The sequence below is a fragment of the Lampris incognitus genome, chromosome 4 (assembly GCF_029633865.1).
Source record: "Lampris incognitus isolate fLamInc1 chromosome 4, fLamInc1.hap2, whole genome shotgun sequence".
Classification (NCBI taxonomy): Eukaryota; Metazoa; Chordata; class Actinopteri; order Lampriformes; family Lampridae; genus Lampris; species Lampris incognitus.
In genome coordinates, this window is record NC_079214.1 from 22788254 (window position 1) to 22804598 (window position 16345).

Genomic DNA, 16345 nt, shown 5'->3' on the forward strand with positions numbered 1-16345 from the left:
CTTAATTAAAGTAGACATTAATTTGTTAACACTGGGAAACTAGAAACACTCTTGGTTATAGTTAAAAGTATTGTGTATTAGAGTTGGGACCGGTCCAATCCAATATCCATATTGGGTGCCAATACTGACGTAAATTCAATCATCGGATATGGGACTGATGTTACCGATCCGCAACCGATCCAGATTCTATAGTCTGATGTTTTTATGAACTATAAATATGTAATAATGCAATTTTAAGGCCATAGCTAAAATGGTTTAAGTAAGTTCAGGTAGTACAAGTGTGGGGACGTGGGACACAAGTGCTTTGCTTGCGCGCATAGACAGCGGGAAGAGGAGGATATAAGGAAGCCGCTGACAAGTCGGCTGAAGCTTGCGTGTGTGTGTGGGTGGGGTGGGGGTTGGGGTAGCAAGGAGGCGGGGGGGGGGTAACGAGGCCGCCGGCCACGGGGAAACAAGTGAAACACCACAAAATGTAAATCTGGACTCTCCTAAACGCCATAGTAATTCGGAGAAAGGCTGTAGATGATGTAGTAACTCTATCGGTGGGACCCAGTGTGCATGGAATTAGTGGCGCTGCTGCGTGCGTAGTCTCCCCGGCAGCTGCTGCAGCCAATCCTGGGCAGGAGGCACAGGGTGATGGGGAGCAAGGAGCGGCAGACCCGCCTGTCACCGACATGTGACAGGACAAGTGAAGAACCACATTTACAATCTTCCATCACTTTATCTAGGTTATTGTCAAAATTTATTGTTGGATATCTTATCAATCCATATAATTTTAGTTATCATGGGTTTTTTTTAATTTATTTTTTTACATGGTGATGCTGGTCGCGTGGCTTGGTTCCTGGGCTGTTCCGGCGGCGTCTGGACACTGCTTGGCATCCTGCGCATCATATTCTTCATATATGTTATGATTCCATTATAATTCTGTTACTCCCTTTCAATTGTTATATTGTGTAAATTTAAATTGTGTAAACACAACATCCATTGCACATTGTCCATATTGGGAGAGAGATCCCTCCTCCGTTGCTCTCCCTGAGGTTTCTTCCTGTTTTTTCTACCTGTTAAAGGTTTTTTTTTTTTTTGGGAGTTGTTCCTTATCTGATGAGAGGGTCTAAGGACAGGATGTTGTGTTGCTGTAAAGCCCAGAGGCAAATTTGTAATTTGTGATATTGGGCTATACAAATAAAACTGACTTGACAATTTTGATTTAATTAATACTTGGAGAACAAAATATTCAAACACCAGACAGTACAGATGGGTTAAGGTTTGAGGAAACAGGGTCAGTGCTGCCAGACTAGACAGACTAGACTAGACACTTTAACACTAGTTTAGTCAGAAGCGAAATATTTCCATTTGGCTTTACAGATCAACACTGAGGCTGCATTCAGATCTTGACTCACCGTGAGATAGAGCACAGAGCATAGTGCAGACACTTGGTGCAGAGGCACAGAGCGCAGCGCAGGTATATATCATCAAAGCTAACCTAACTTTAGCATTGGTTTTAGCTACATTTGTAAACTATATGCCTATTCACAGACCTGGTAGCCCCACCTGACTGCTGACAGTTCAACATGCATTACTTTTCCTGCTGAGATCATGCTATGTGTTCAATGTTGTGTTAGAGTTAGGGGAAGTTTTACTTGCATGACTCTCTTGATAGATAGCTAGATGCATGTTTTTGTCCACAAGGGAAATTCTACCTACCCTGCTTTCATGTGTCGCTTCTGGCTACATCACATACAAGTGTTATCTCATTGGTTGCACTTTGATAGGTCAGGAGTCATTGTTGTAGTACTCGAGTCCAGGACTCGGACTCGAGTCCGACTCGAGTCCTGATTTTCATGACTCGTGACTCGACTTGGACTTGAGCACTGATGACTCGGACTTGGACTCGGACTCGCGAATTTACTGCATCCGGACTCGAAAGTTGGAGACCCGGACTCTGACTTTTTAATTGATAAAGACTGTTTTTGTTAGATTTTTTTAAATAATAGGCCCCATTAAAATATATTGATAGCTATATTAATACTGTAAAATTATTCAATTCCGTGTAAGGGCAGGCACGTGTGTTCCACCTACATGCGGATTCACGTGGCGTGCATACCGTCATGTTCAGTAGCGCGAAGATGCCTAAAGAGACGCCCCGAATTGTGCGCTTTGCTTACACAGATTTTACAACAAATTCCAGCAAGATCACTGATAGATGTTCGATATGTAAACGAACTATTGAGGAGAAGACCGGGACAACCTCAAACTTCAACAGACATCTGTCAAGGATGCACCCAGAAAAGTAAGTGATATGCAGTCAGTTGATGATATGGTTGGTGATCAGTTAACGTTAGCTAGCTAGCTATCTAGCTACGGTAACAATAGCCTCTGAAGTAACTCAACCACTGGTCCAAGATGTTGGGTCGGGTCGTGTAGCGGGTATATCATATCACTAGAACCAAGTGAGATCGTATAGGTAAGTTAAGTAACGTTACTGTGAGAATGCTAATGCAGCATTGCACAGAAAAGTCACAGTACGGTTCGCTTTCGGTACGAGCGTGCCATCGATCTCACTAATGATGAGTTGGTAAGTAACACGCAGCGTCTTCGTGTTATAGGGAGATTAAAACTGATTTTTCTTATTTATCATTTAGCTAATTACCAAGTAGCATACACTTAACGGAAAAAACACACCACTCTGAACTACCGTGTTAGCATTAATCTTAACTAGCAATAACAAATCCGCACATTGCAGGTCTCCGCCATGAATATTCTCCAAGTGCGGAGAAGGAAGAAGTCTAGCCTATATGCATCCACAAATAATGTTGATAAAATGTGCACAACTTTACAATGCAAATAAAAATAATTGTAGGCTATTACTCGCTAAATGGACTAACTGAAGAAAGCTAATGTGGATGCCGCCACTGGTTTTCTTGAGAGCTGGAGACGGTACGAGATTTGACGGATGTGGCATTTCCCCCCCGATGTACCGGAAACTACTGAACCGTATGGTGATTGGTGACACCGCATAGGCTACTGTAAATATGGGGATATTTTTCTTTGCATATATGCAGCATTGGGTGGGCCAAATTCTAAAAATAGACATGCGCGACGTAGCTTTTGAACAGTACTATGAACTGGCTCTGTCTTCTAACAAAATCACACCCTCCCTGACCCATACAAAGTAAACATACAGACTCACGGAGGATAGAGAGTTAAAGCTCAGCTAGGTAGCATACTTAAATCAATAATTAAATGACTGGGTTTTGCTAATTAATCCCTGTCCTGTTAGTCTCATAAATTATGTATCTTTTCTCATACTTTTCATTTATCCAGCTAGCTTACATTAGTTAATCTACTAATATGGTAACGTTAGTTATATAGATAACTGAATATGTAACTTAACTGGTTATGGTTCAAACAACTATGTGTATAATGTGTAACATTTGTATTGTTATTGCATATTGTTATAGCTATAACGTTACACATTTTTTGCTGTGAGAAAGATTACTTGAAACAGTTTGGCATCAGCAAGCTAAAGTGTGTATCCTATCTTCCCCTAGGTTCCAAGAATACCGTGCCTCCACTGCTTCAGATGTGATGCCAGCTGCTTCAGCTCAGAAGACTATCACATCATTTTTAAATGATGGACAGCAAAGGATGTACGACCTCAAACATCCACGTCAGAAGGCTATAAGTGATGCCCTTGTAAAAGATCTAATCATTAAGTGCTGCTTGCCACTCTCCATCGTTGACGAGGACTTCAAGCACTTGCTGCATGTCCTGGACCCTCAGTACCGGCCCATAGCAAGATCCACAATTTCCTCTGTGACCATTCCAGGAATGGTGGAAGTCAAGAAAGAACAGATAAAGAACCAGCTGGCAGAAGCATCGAGTGTTGCTGTTACCACGGACATTTGGAGTGATCGAAAGATGCAGTCATTCCTTGGAGTGACAGCACACACAGTGGCAATAGATAAAAAAAACAGGAACTCAGCCTTCAGTCATATCTTCTTTCCTGCAAAAGAGTGCATGGGAAACACTCAGGAGAGAAGATTGCAATGATGTTTGAATGCTGTGCTGAAGAATACCTGATTAAGGACAAGATCAACTTTGTCATAACTGACAATGCATCCAACATGAGAAAAGCTTTCCAGGCCAGCTTTCCCCTAGAGGATCCTTGTGATGCTGAAGATCATGATCCCAGCTCATTTGAGGAGGATGATGAAATATGGCAAGACCTGATGCCAGAAGATCAACAGACAGTCAATGACACTTTGGCTGAGAACTGTAAGATGCAGAGACTATCATGCTTCACACATTCACTGCAGTTGGTCATAAAAGATGGTCTGAAAGACAACAGTGGGCTGTCAAGCACCCTAGCAAAGCTATCCCGTGCAGCCAACCTCCTCCACAGTGGCACCTCGTTTAAAGACTGCTTTGAAGCGTGTTTTGGTGATGCAACAATTCCAACAGCGAATGCCACACGATGGAATTCCACTCTGAAGAAGGTGAAGGCTTATGTGCATTTAGACATGCAAAAGCTGTCCAGTGTGTTGGAATCAGAGGGGCACAAAAGCCTTATCTTATCCCCGCGAGAGTATGCTCAGCTTAAAGAACTGATCGAAGTTCTTGATCCGTTCTTAGAGGCAACCAACCTAACTCAGGGTGAGACAACTGTCACCGTCAGTGTGATTGTGCCCTGTGTCCTCACTGCGCTGTCACCTGCAGGAAATAAGAGGAAAAGCCAGATACTGTGGGCCTCTGGTGAGAGCTCTGGAGAGCTCCTTGAAAACAAGGTTTGCAGAGGTTTTCAGTGCAGTCAAGATACCAGGATGTGAGCCGGCTGAAGGAAGAGGCCCCACCAAATTTCCTTTCACCAATGCCTACTTCATAGCATCTGTGTTGGACCCAGCATTTGGCTTCCAGCGGCTAGAACATGATGTGCAGCTGGACAGTGACGTCAAAGATGTGCTGAAGACTGAGATCAAAGGTGAGAAATGTTTTGATTAACGTGAGTTAAGTGATTAACTATTTGATTGTTGTGATGTTTATATCATTGAAGGTGTTACAATAAAGCACATAGGCGTGTCATTTGTCATGTAGGCCTAGTCAATAACATATTTGTAATGAGTCCCCCATGCCCCCTCTCATTTCAGAGTATATAAAGGCAGAGGGTGACAAGCAAGCGGTATCAACAGCAGATGCAGCGGAAGCAACAGGACCAGGGGAAGGTGAACTTTCAGAGTCTCCTCCTGAGAAGCAGTTGAGAATGTTCTCCCACTATAGGAGGACTCCCTCCTCCACCGAGAAGAAGCCGTCTGGCCAGGCTCAGTTGACTGCATACCTCAACTTGATCGCTGAGCAGGACTCTGACTCAGTCCCGTGCCTCAGGTTTTGGCAGCAAAACAAATCCAAATTCCCTACCCTCTATCAGATTGCCACACAGGTATTCTCTATCCCTGCCTCCAGTGCGCCCATTGAAAGGGTATTTAGTCATGGATGCATTTTGATGAGGCCTCACCGTGCAAGGTTGAGTAGTTCCATGCTGTCAGATCTTATGTTTTTGAAATGCAACGTGTATGCTTAAAACTAGTGCCACCAGCCTTTTGTTCCTAACTATTCCTGAGAGACAATGTCTTTTGACTAGTTTTTATGAATGTATTGTATGCTGTGGAACTTACTTCTGTATACTGTTTCCACCATTTGCTAATAGCATGCTATTCACAGCTATCAAATGTGTTTTGAAGCACATCCAGTGTTCAGAATGTCAAAGAAATTCAGACTGTTCTAAAAATGTGTGTGCGCGCATGCTTGCGCGTGCATGTGTGCGAGTGTGTGGGTGTGCATTTGTTTGGCTATCGTGTCACAAAGTAAATAAACTCCCTTTGAAATGGTGACAGCTGTGTCATTTTTGTTTAATGTAGACCTTTTTTATTTGTATGTCAGATCTTTGACTGTGCCCGAGTGGATCACTGGAGCCATCTTGGAACTCGACTCAGACTCAACCTTGATGACTCGGACTCGGACTCGAGTAATAGGGACTTGACTCGGACTCAGGTAATGGGGACTCGACTCGGACTCGACTCGACTTTTCTTTGGTGACTCGGACTTGGACTTGGACTCGAACACTGGGGACTCGAGACTCGACTCGGACTCGAGGTTTAGTGACTCGACTACAACACTGTCAGGAGTAGGGTTGGGTATAGTCTGAATTTTATCGTTTCTGATTCTGCTTAACGATTTCAGTTCTTATCAATCCCGAGTTTCGAGTCCAATATGGTAAAAAAAAAAAAGAGGTCAAATGTTTAGATAACAAAAAATCTTTATTTTTTTTAAGCATTAACTGAACATTAACAATGTAAATACATATAAATAAACACCTGGACCAAGGAAAATACTGGTGTCCAAACAACACAGTCATATCTGTAGATAATTAGTAGTGGAAAATGCTCTAATCTCTCGTATATTCCACCTGACAACAACACAGTGGAAAGCAGTAACGGTTGAACCATTTGTGGATAATAACATTTTGAGCTTTTTGTTGCTTCTAAGATGTATGTATGTATGACTATGCAACAAATAACTCAACAGTTTTTCTACAGAAAGATCAGCATATCAGCCTTTTCGGGTAGTATGCGGGATCTTTCTGGACAAATAGTGTATCTAGCAGTGCAGAAAACCCTCTTACTTGGGGTTGAGGAGGTCTACACGCACAAATATGAAAATGCCACCTCTGATGGCAAAGGATATGTGGTTCTGTTGTTCCACCACCAGGCAGCATGGTCATCAGATGTCACTGTTGGTGGCATCTCTTGGTACATCTGCAGCTCTGTCAGTCTGGTGCTGACTGATAATGATATTTTCATCTTCAGGCCGTCTTCAGCAGCAAAAAGTTCCTCCAGCAGAGACATTACAGCCCTCTTGCAGGGAGGTGGCTGCTCCTCCTCTTCCTCTCTTCCCTCAATTTCTCTTTGTTGTCATTTCTCCTCTAACTGCACTGTTACACCATCTTCTCCGTGGGCATGCTCTGTTGGCTGCTCGGACTCAGTCAGCTTTCCTATCATCAACTTTTCCTTGACCTGGTCCCAGACAGTGCTGTCCTCCACTTTGTGCTTGAAACATGGGTCTAGTGCAGTAACCTCTTCAAGGAAGTGTCCGATGTCATCACCCCGGTACCGCTTGGAGAGGTTTTGCCAGACGGCCTGCTTCAAGCTGGACACAAACATTGTGTCCGTCTCTTCTACAGTGAAGTGCTTCTCCAGGTTCTGAAGAATTGGAAGGACCTGGCTGCACGTGGGGCTCTTTTTGGATGAAACACAGAGTATGGATGAGAATAACACTCTCATCAGCTGGATGAACTCCTCTGCCTTTCAGAAATCTTCATCCGTGAGTCGAGCAAGTCGGTCCCTCTCCATGGGCTTTCTCAGACGCTGGTCTAAGCTGGCTGCTTGGATTGCAGGATACTGCTCAAGGAATCGTTCCAGCATCATGTAGAGGGAATTCCAACGAGTTCGAACATCCAGGATTAGGGAGTGTTGAGGCAGATCTATGAAACGAAGAAAATCACACATGGACTTAAAACTGATAATGCATAGGAAATTAGATTAATTTTGATTTTAATTTGAAGTTATTGTCCTATTATCTGTGTTTATTTAAATGTGTTTTAAATAAATTAAAATAAATGTTGGTGCTTTGTGACAGACAACAGTTATCTCATCAATATGATATCCAGTTTTTATTTGGTGGTTAGTTACATAGTAAGACATGAGATGTACGTATGTTATGTTACTTGCATTGTGTTAACAAATGTATTTTTTCTTGTAAAATGTACATAATAATTCAGTTTAAATGAGCTGTCCTGTGAAAAGGTCAAATGAAGTGAACTGAGGGATGCTTACTTAGGACTTGTTGCTTCTCCCGGAGCACAGACTTTGCCATGGATGTCCGCTTCATCCAGACGACAACATCCCAGATCTTGGTGGTCCATTTTGCCACTGATGCCAGAGAGTAGAGACTCTGTGCAGCAAGATTTAGTGTGTGGGCAAAACAACCCAGCTTTATGAATTGTAGCCTTTTTATTGCCACATCCATGTTTGTGGCATTGTCAACAGTGACAGCCACTATTTTATCCAATATGCCAAATTCTTGCAAGATGTCACTAATTTCTTCAGCCACCACTGGTCCTGTTTGTGATGTATAGACTGCCTTTGTTTTGAATACTTTTTGTCTCATCTTTCCCTCAGTGAAATAGTGTGCTGTCACTGTAAGATAATGATCTTGGGAAATGCTTGTCCAGCTGTCGCTGGTTAAGGCAACTTCGCTAAGATCACGGAGCTCAGATATAATGTTGGACTTTTCCACCTTGTACCATGCAGGAATCAGTTGATTGCTCAAACTATCGCTGGAGGGAGGAGTTTATTTTGAATTTAGGGTAGGGCCCTGGTCATCTCCCTGCAAATAAAAATTCAACATGACAGTAACTGTTACTGCACAAGTAACCTACCATCATCAAACGTTTTGTCCAACTTTTTTTTTTAAAAAACCTTTCCTACCTAAATGAAGGGGATTCGACAACTGAGAACGGGTGTAGCCCTTTCACCACACAAGCCATTACTGCTCTGTGGCACTCCTCAGTTTTCTTTTTGGTCATACTTCCTTTTATTGCCAAAGAGAACGGTGTCTCGCAGCTTGCTGTCTTCCCTGGCTCTACTGGAGGTGCTTGCGACGTGCTGGCGCTGTCTGAGTCGGACACACTCGCAGTCGGGAGACCGCAGGATGTCAAACGCTGCACATTCTTTCAAATCGATGCTGTGCTGCCTTAAGCGTTTGGTCAGATTTGAGGTGCAACCTGTCTTGCAGCTAATTAACCTTCCACATTTACTGCACTTAGCCTTACTGTCACTTTCTTTGGCAAAGTACAGCCACACTTTGGACCGTTTACCACGGTTCATCTTTCAAACTGCTGCTGTGATGCTGGTCAAATATGCTAACTGCTAGCTCGTATCAAAACAAATGGACACGGACACGCAGGTGCAGTTGTGTTAATGCGTAAAGTAGACAGGTCTTGCCAGATATACGTCCTTGCACACGTATGTAGCCATTGTTTCCAATAATAAAGATTTATATCTCTTTTAGAAACCGATAAGCAGAACCGAAGTTCAACTTTTTTTAATGGGTACCCGGTACCCGGCATTTTTACTCGGTTCCAAACCCTAGTCAGGAGCGACCAAGGTCAAATTTGAAATCATTTGAACTTTGAGCGCAGCGCTCGCTAATTTCGAGCGGTGCGCCACGCCAAGGGTAGCGCTTCCACCTAGTTGGGTGCCACCACTCTCCCCATAGTAAAACGATGGCACAGCCAGCACAGAGCAGTTTTACTGATGCTGATCATGTGTGAGCGCCTTCGGTCAATGTTGTTTTATTCTTTCACCAACAAAAAAAATATGAATCTTTCTGGCATTTTAATATGAAATGACTGGAGGATAAGTATTTTTGTAAAAAGATGAATTATTTTGGGTAATTTGGAAGAAATAAAGCACAGTTTGACTCTTTAAGTCAATTAACACATTAAAGGAGTTGCCATAGCAATTTGCACTCCTACACCTGTTTGTATGTGAAGCCTACTGAAACTAGTTTAAATAAATTGCTTTGGAATAAACACAAATTTAATGCATTTTTGTATATTTTTTGCTCTTTGAATAATAAGAAGTGCTGTGTGGTTTACTACAGCCCCATGTAACCTTACATATAACAACAACAACAACAATGATATTCAAGAAAAAGGAGCTCTGGAATCGGCCGGTATCAGAATCTGCATATATCCAAATTCAGGTATCAGAATCGGATCGGAACTGAAAAAAAGTGGATTGGGGCATCTCTAGTGTGTATACTGGTATCCACCTGATTTGAGTGCATGATGGTGTACCAGTCAGCACCACCTCAGCTATATCAAAGACAAGCACAAGTGTTGTACTCGTGTCATACCTGCTAATGCCCTCCTGGCTGTAGAAAACGGAGTAAGTAAGCTCGTCTCCATGTGGCTCGGCTGGCGGGCGCCAGGTAAGCTTGATGAAGCGGGTGGAGACCAGCGAAGCCACGACATCTCGCGGTGCAGAGGGGGTGGGGCCTGTTGGGATAGCCACGCCTCTGGAGCCTAGCGTTACATGGTCAGTAGTGTTAGGAGTCATTGAGGGGGGAGGGGACGAGGGCAGGGCTACGCCTTTGGGGCGGGGGAGGAGGAGAAGGAGCAGGGAGGACAGGAGGAGGGAATTAGAGGGCGGGGGACAGCAGTAGCATGGTAAAGACAGGGAGGAGAGAAAGAGAGGAGTTCAAAAGGAACAGGGTGAAGGAAGGGGAAAGTGTGGAAATGGAAATGAAACGAAAAGAAAGAAGGGGGACAAAAAAAGAAGAAAAAACAAAATAACAACAACGTAACAAAAAAAGGACTTTTGGCATGACGAGGAACGACAGAAATAAAACAATTCTACTACAGTCACAAAATCAAACAAATAAAAGCACAGTACAAAGGGGAGACTAAGGCATGCAATCTACACACATCTCTCTATTGTCAGGCTGGTAGGGGAAGAACATCGTAAATCACACATTTCAATGTTGTGCACAAAGCGAGTTGTATTTCTAAGTTGCTGGTTGTCACTTCATCATTCTGACTGTGATTGTGTCCCTGTCGCTCATCTCACAAACACATGGTTTTCAGTCAGCTGTAACAGTTAACAAATGTGGGTGCGATCATATTGATGTGAACTTCGCTAACCTCATGATGCACAGAAGTGGTCTACATGCCTAACCGACAGCGAATAAATAACAGCCAAGAAGGGCATATTCCATACACAGCAAAACAGTGGACCAACAATTAACCCATACCCTCCCAACACACACACACACACACACACACACACACACACACACACACACACACACACACACATTTCCCTCACTAACGTAGCATAAGATGTTTTCATGCACTTTTGCTGTCACATTCCCCAGCCATGCCACAAAAAATGCAAATGATTTCATTTGCCATTTTTGGGGGGAACAATCTGTGGTTGGATGCGACTTGATATGCTTTCCATTTTCCTGGCAAGTGGGCGAAACAAAACCACACGGAAAGAATGTCAGCCTGTATGACATTTCCATTTGTTTGCAGGTCAAGGAAATTGAATGGAGGGCAAGGCTTAAAAAAAAAAAAAAAAAAAAAGAATATGCAAAGGGTAGTATACACACAGGGTTTTATTACTTTAAAAAAAAAAGGTTTTGAAATGCAAAGTGGATAGTGTGTCCTTGTTTGTCATAGCATATGGAATGATGCCTGTTTTGCTTGCAATGTTTCTTTTATATTTCAAATTCCCAGAGTTCATGGACCCCAGAGATTGGAGTGATGTGGGGGTTTTTTTGTTGTCATTTTCAAACTGAGAATTACATCGTAGCTGCACACTTCCAAGCACACTTTCCCCAAACACAAACACTTACATTATCCTGTTTATCGAGGAATGACCTTGTGTAACCACCTACACCTTTGTGGAAGGCTTACTTCAGGCTCTGCATTTATGGCATAGTGTGTGTGTGTGTGTTTGTGTGTCCCCAAGAAGGCTGAAAAATAATGGCTGCAACATACATCCTGCTAGATGCTAAACTATTATCTTATTTAAAGACAAACACACACAGTGAATGTTAACATGACTGTGATAATGAGGGTATTGCTACACAAAGACAGGCCTGTACAATAAAATAGTCTCAAATTTGGTTGGATGATAAGGCTTTACCTCCACTACCATTGCTAAATACACACACAGAAAGTAAAAAGAAGAAAGTGTGCTCGATAACTGTAAGGAAGACATTAAGCCAGCTCCAGCTTGCTAGTTTCCATCCAGTGTCACTGTAATGATAATAAGCACCTAACTACTGAGAAAAACATGATACCCAGTAATTTGCCAGAAAAACAAAGTTGCTTGAAAAAGTTGACAGTTTTCATAACAGTGATTTTAATGAAGAGGCTATTTATTTTGCTCCCGTAATACTCAGGTGAAGTTTGCAAATGGGTTGGGTTGCAACGTCCTGTTCAATTTTAGTTTTTTGGTGTGGACTTGGGAATGGCCCCTGAGCCCTGCTTTGACAATGTCAAACTGCACTTTGGCTCATGAAGGTTTAAAATTGTAAGCTAGAGGGGGCGCCTGGGTGGCTTGGCAGTCTATTCCGTTGCCTACTAACACGGAGATCACCAGTTCAAATCCCCGTGTTACCTCCGGCTTGGTCAAAGGGTAGAGCAATGACCAGGATGGCTCGGAAGAGTGGGGTAATTGGCCAAATATAATTCGGAGAAAAAGAGGGGGGGAAAAAGTACACTACAGCCCTGAGCCGGACATATAAAAAGCTTAAAAGTAATCAGTTAAAACATAACCTCTCTAACTAATAGCCAAACATTTTTGAAAAGGTAAAATAACGGCTTCATCTTTGCCATGTGTTAAGGGCTATGTCAGTAACCTAACTCACATAGGCTGGAGTTATGCCATGGTTCTTTGAGCCATGAGACCGAAGAAAAAATAAATTTTGGACGTCATGGCAAGGGGACAGTCGTCTGTATAGATTTCTCAGTACTTTTCAAAATCGAAACCCATCTTGTCTCTGCAATATTTCAAAGATATCTGGACAACCTCTTTGCTGGTCAAGATTTAAATATGAATCCATCCATCCATTATCCAAGCTGCTTATTTCAACTGGGGTCGTGGGGATGCTGAAGCCTATCCCAGCAGTCATTGGGTGGCAGGCAGGGAGACACCCTGTACAGGCTGCCAGTCCACGCAGACACAGGGAGAACACGCAAACTCCACACAGAGGACGACCCGGGACAACCCCCATGGTTGGACTACCTCAGGGCTCGAACCCAGGACCTTGCTGTGAGGCGACCGCGCTAACCACTGCCCCACCGTGCCGCAAATAAATATGAATCATTAATGACTTTTGTCATTGTCTATGAGATGGCAGAATTTATCACAATATTGCTGAGACTTTTCTCAACATAAGTGAGAAAGTCCAGAATTCTGCCAAATTTTTGTTTAAGTGATATGGCTAAGGTTCTTCAGAGAGAAAAAAGAAAGACAAAAGAGCAATTACTTAAAGCTGCAATGAGGAGTTTTGGATTTTTGCTGACTTTGCACAATCTCGTGGACAAAAGCTGTTGTTCATAGAAGAACCCTTATTGTCACAGAGATCTAAATTCACCTTCTGGTAGCTTATGCACTTGATTTGAAGAGAAGAGTAAGAGATGTGGTGGCATTTGGAAAAACAAGTGTTAGGAAGATATACTGTGATAAGTTAATACATCTCTAACTGGCTATGTATCCTGCCTGTGGTTCTGTAACCACCATAAATGGTTTCGTCAGATTCTGTGGGAAATCTGACCTGGAGACAAGCATTTCGAATTAAATAACAATATCATATCTACACGCTGATGGTCTCATTTGCTTATGTCGGTCACATAGAGGCATCAAAATTAAAACAAGACTGATAAATAACCTGCGAAAAATATGGCTGTAAGTACTGACATAGGCCAGTGGCACAATTCTCTGTGTGTAAATTGCATATCAGTAATCTTACCCACGAGCCATCTCAAAATGGTAACCCTTTCTTTTACAGTCCCCTAATTACTAAGTATATACTTGGTAAATATATGGTAATAGTTAAGTATTTACCCGGTAAATATAGAAATTACCACTGTAAATTAGTAGGTATACAGTGACACTACAGCTGAAATACTAAGAAAAACCTCCACCATTACCCACCAACTTTACTAAGTACCATGTAGTTGTGACCGGCTGAGGTTGGTAATAACTCAGATAGAATTGCGTACCTCCTAGGAAAGCAGGCAACTAATTCTTAGAAACACCTCCTCTATTACCCATCAATTCAAGTTACAATTGTAGTTATATGAGGTTTATGTTGGTAACAGCTTAAGTTTAGTTATGTACCATCTAGAAATTAAGGTAGTAGTTTCAAAAAAAAAAAAAAACAACAAAAAAAAAAAAACAGAAACACGGAAACAAACAAGGCTTCCTTTTCCAGTACAGTTTTAGCTTACTTACTGAGTAAATTTCGAAAACATCTGCAAGAACGTACCCAGTATTTAAGAGGATGTACCCTGACATTAGAGGAAAACTGTTCCTGAGGTGGTTGTTACCAGGTAAGTATTGATGTAATTTTTCAACTTAAATAAAAACAATTTCTTAGTTTCTAAGACAAATCTACTAAATCCTTTTTAAATTGGTGCAGCCATGAACAGTAACTATATAAGAAAAAGTAATTTATTGGAAAGTACTACCTTAATTTATAGATGGCACATAATTAAACTTGAGCTGTTACCTACATAAACCTTGGATAACTACAATTATAACTTGAACTAAAGGAGGTGTTTCGAAGAACTTGTTGCCTACTTTCCGAGGAAGTACGCAATTAATCTGAGTTATTACCAATCTAAACCAGTCACAACTACATGGCACGGTGGCCCAGTGGTTAGCACTGTTGCCTCGCAGCAAGAAGGTGCTGGGTTCGAACCGCAGGCCGTCCCAGGTCCTTTCTGCGTGTTGCCCTATGTCTGCGTGGGTTTCCTCCCACCATCAGAAAGACATACATGTTAGGGTTAATACTTCTGTCTGTGCCCCTGACTAAGGCAATGGGAAGAAGAACTGGAGTTGGTCCCCGGGCGCTGCAGCTGCCCACTGCTCCTATACAATAGGATGGGTCAAATGCAGAGAACAAATTCATTGTAAGAATACAATGACAAAATAAAGTGGCTTTCTTCTTCTTCTTAGTTAAGTTGATGGGTAATAGTGGAGGTTTGTTTTAGTATTTTAGCTGTAGTTTCTCTGTATACCTACTAATTTACAGTGGTAATTACCCAATAATATACTATATTTGCCATATATTTATTGGGTAAATACTTAGCAATTACTATATATTTACCAGGTAAATACTTAGTAATTAGGGGGCTGTAGAAGGAAGGATTACCCTCAAAACATGGGAACAATTTGACACATTTGAATAAAGATGGTCTCTCCTGTTTGACAACATTACAATATTCTAATTCACTCAACACAGGGGTGGGGTGGCGGGGGATCAATTTCCAAATCAACATCTACCCTTGCCAGATTAAAGCCACAAAAGATCATGTTTGAATGTGCACCGACTGCACTGCGGGATTGCCTAAGAGGGCTAAATTACATAAATCATTAAGGCTGAAATCTCAATGCAAATGCATCTTGTCAAATTTAGATAACTTACATGCTGGGCAGTTTTTGTGTCCTCCTGATAGTCTGTCTTGTATAGACAGGCATAGGATGGTTCGAGTAAGGAAGTGTCAAACTCCCACTGTTGCTGCCAAGTTCTATTCATAGCTGATTAATAGTGTCATTAGTCTCTGTGCTGTGGGTAATGAATGGCTGGCATTAAGCCTTAACGAGGAAGGTTACTCTACATCTGCATGATAAATCTGGCGAACTACTATGTAAAACAGTCAAGACAAAGAAATGCATACCAAATAATTCATCTTAATAATCGACAGAAAAAAATCAATGGGAGCAAAGCTGTTCCTGAACTTCTTAATGCTTGGAGAAGCTTTAATTTAAAGTTTTCATAAAAACCTCACGGTTAAAACATTCATGTTGTGCTATTATGGAAACTAAACAAATCTTCACTGTGTTCCCTGCAAAGATAGTCGTGCCACCAAGTTTTTTTTTTAAATGCACTATTAGGAACTCACCCTTACACGGAAAGCAGTTAGTTCTAGCTCTGATAGAAAACTATTCAAACTAACCTTCTCACGGTACATGAAGCAAGCCTCTTCTGGAAAGTGGATTCAACTCTGAATTAGGGATGGGCAATAATATATCAATATTATATCGATATCGTGATATGATACTAGATATCATCTGGGATTTTAGATCTCGTAATATCATGACATGGCATAAGTGTTGTCTTTTCCCTGGTTTTAAAGGCTGCATTACAGTAAAGTGATGTAATTTTCCGAACTTACCAGGCTGTTCTAGCAGTTCTATTATTCGCCTTTACCCACTTAATTATTATACAGGCATCACTGATCAAAAATCTGATTGCGTAAATGTTTTGTGAAAGCACCAACAGTCAAATCCACAATATCGTCACAATATCGATATCGAGGTATTTGGTCCAAAAATACTGAGATATTTGATTTTGTCCATATCGCTCAGCCCTACTCTGAATACATGTCTTGAAAAATGAATCCATGTTTTTCAAAAGTGCATAGCAATAACCTTGGTCTCTGACTTGCCTGGGTATGGGGACTGTGTGGGAGCTGTGACCCAGCACT

At 41.9% G+C, this 16345-nt stretch overlaps 1 protein-coding gene across 1 annotated transcript in view; it reads right to left on the reverse strand.

Moving 5' to 3' along the window:
• The window catches only part of neo1a (neogenin 1a), a 232067-nt gene that overhangs the window by 36982 nt on the left and 178740 nt on the right, over positions 1-16345 (reverse strand). Inside the window, exon 8 of the mRNA XM_056278452.1 lies at positions 9976-10210. Coding sequence (XP_056134427.1) covers positions 9976-10210 — 235 coding nt within the window. The remainder of the gene's footprint in view (positions 1-9975; positions 10211-16345) is intronic.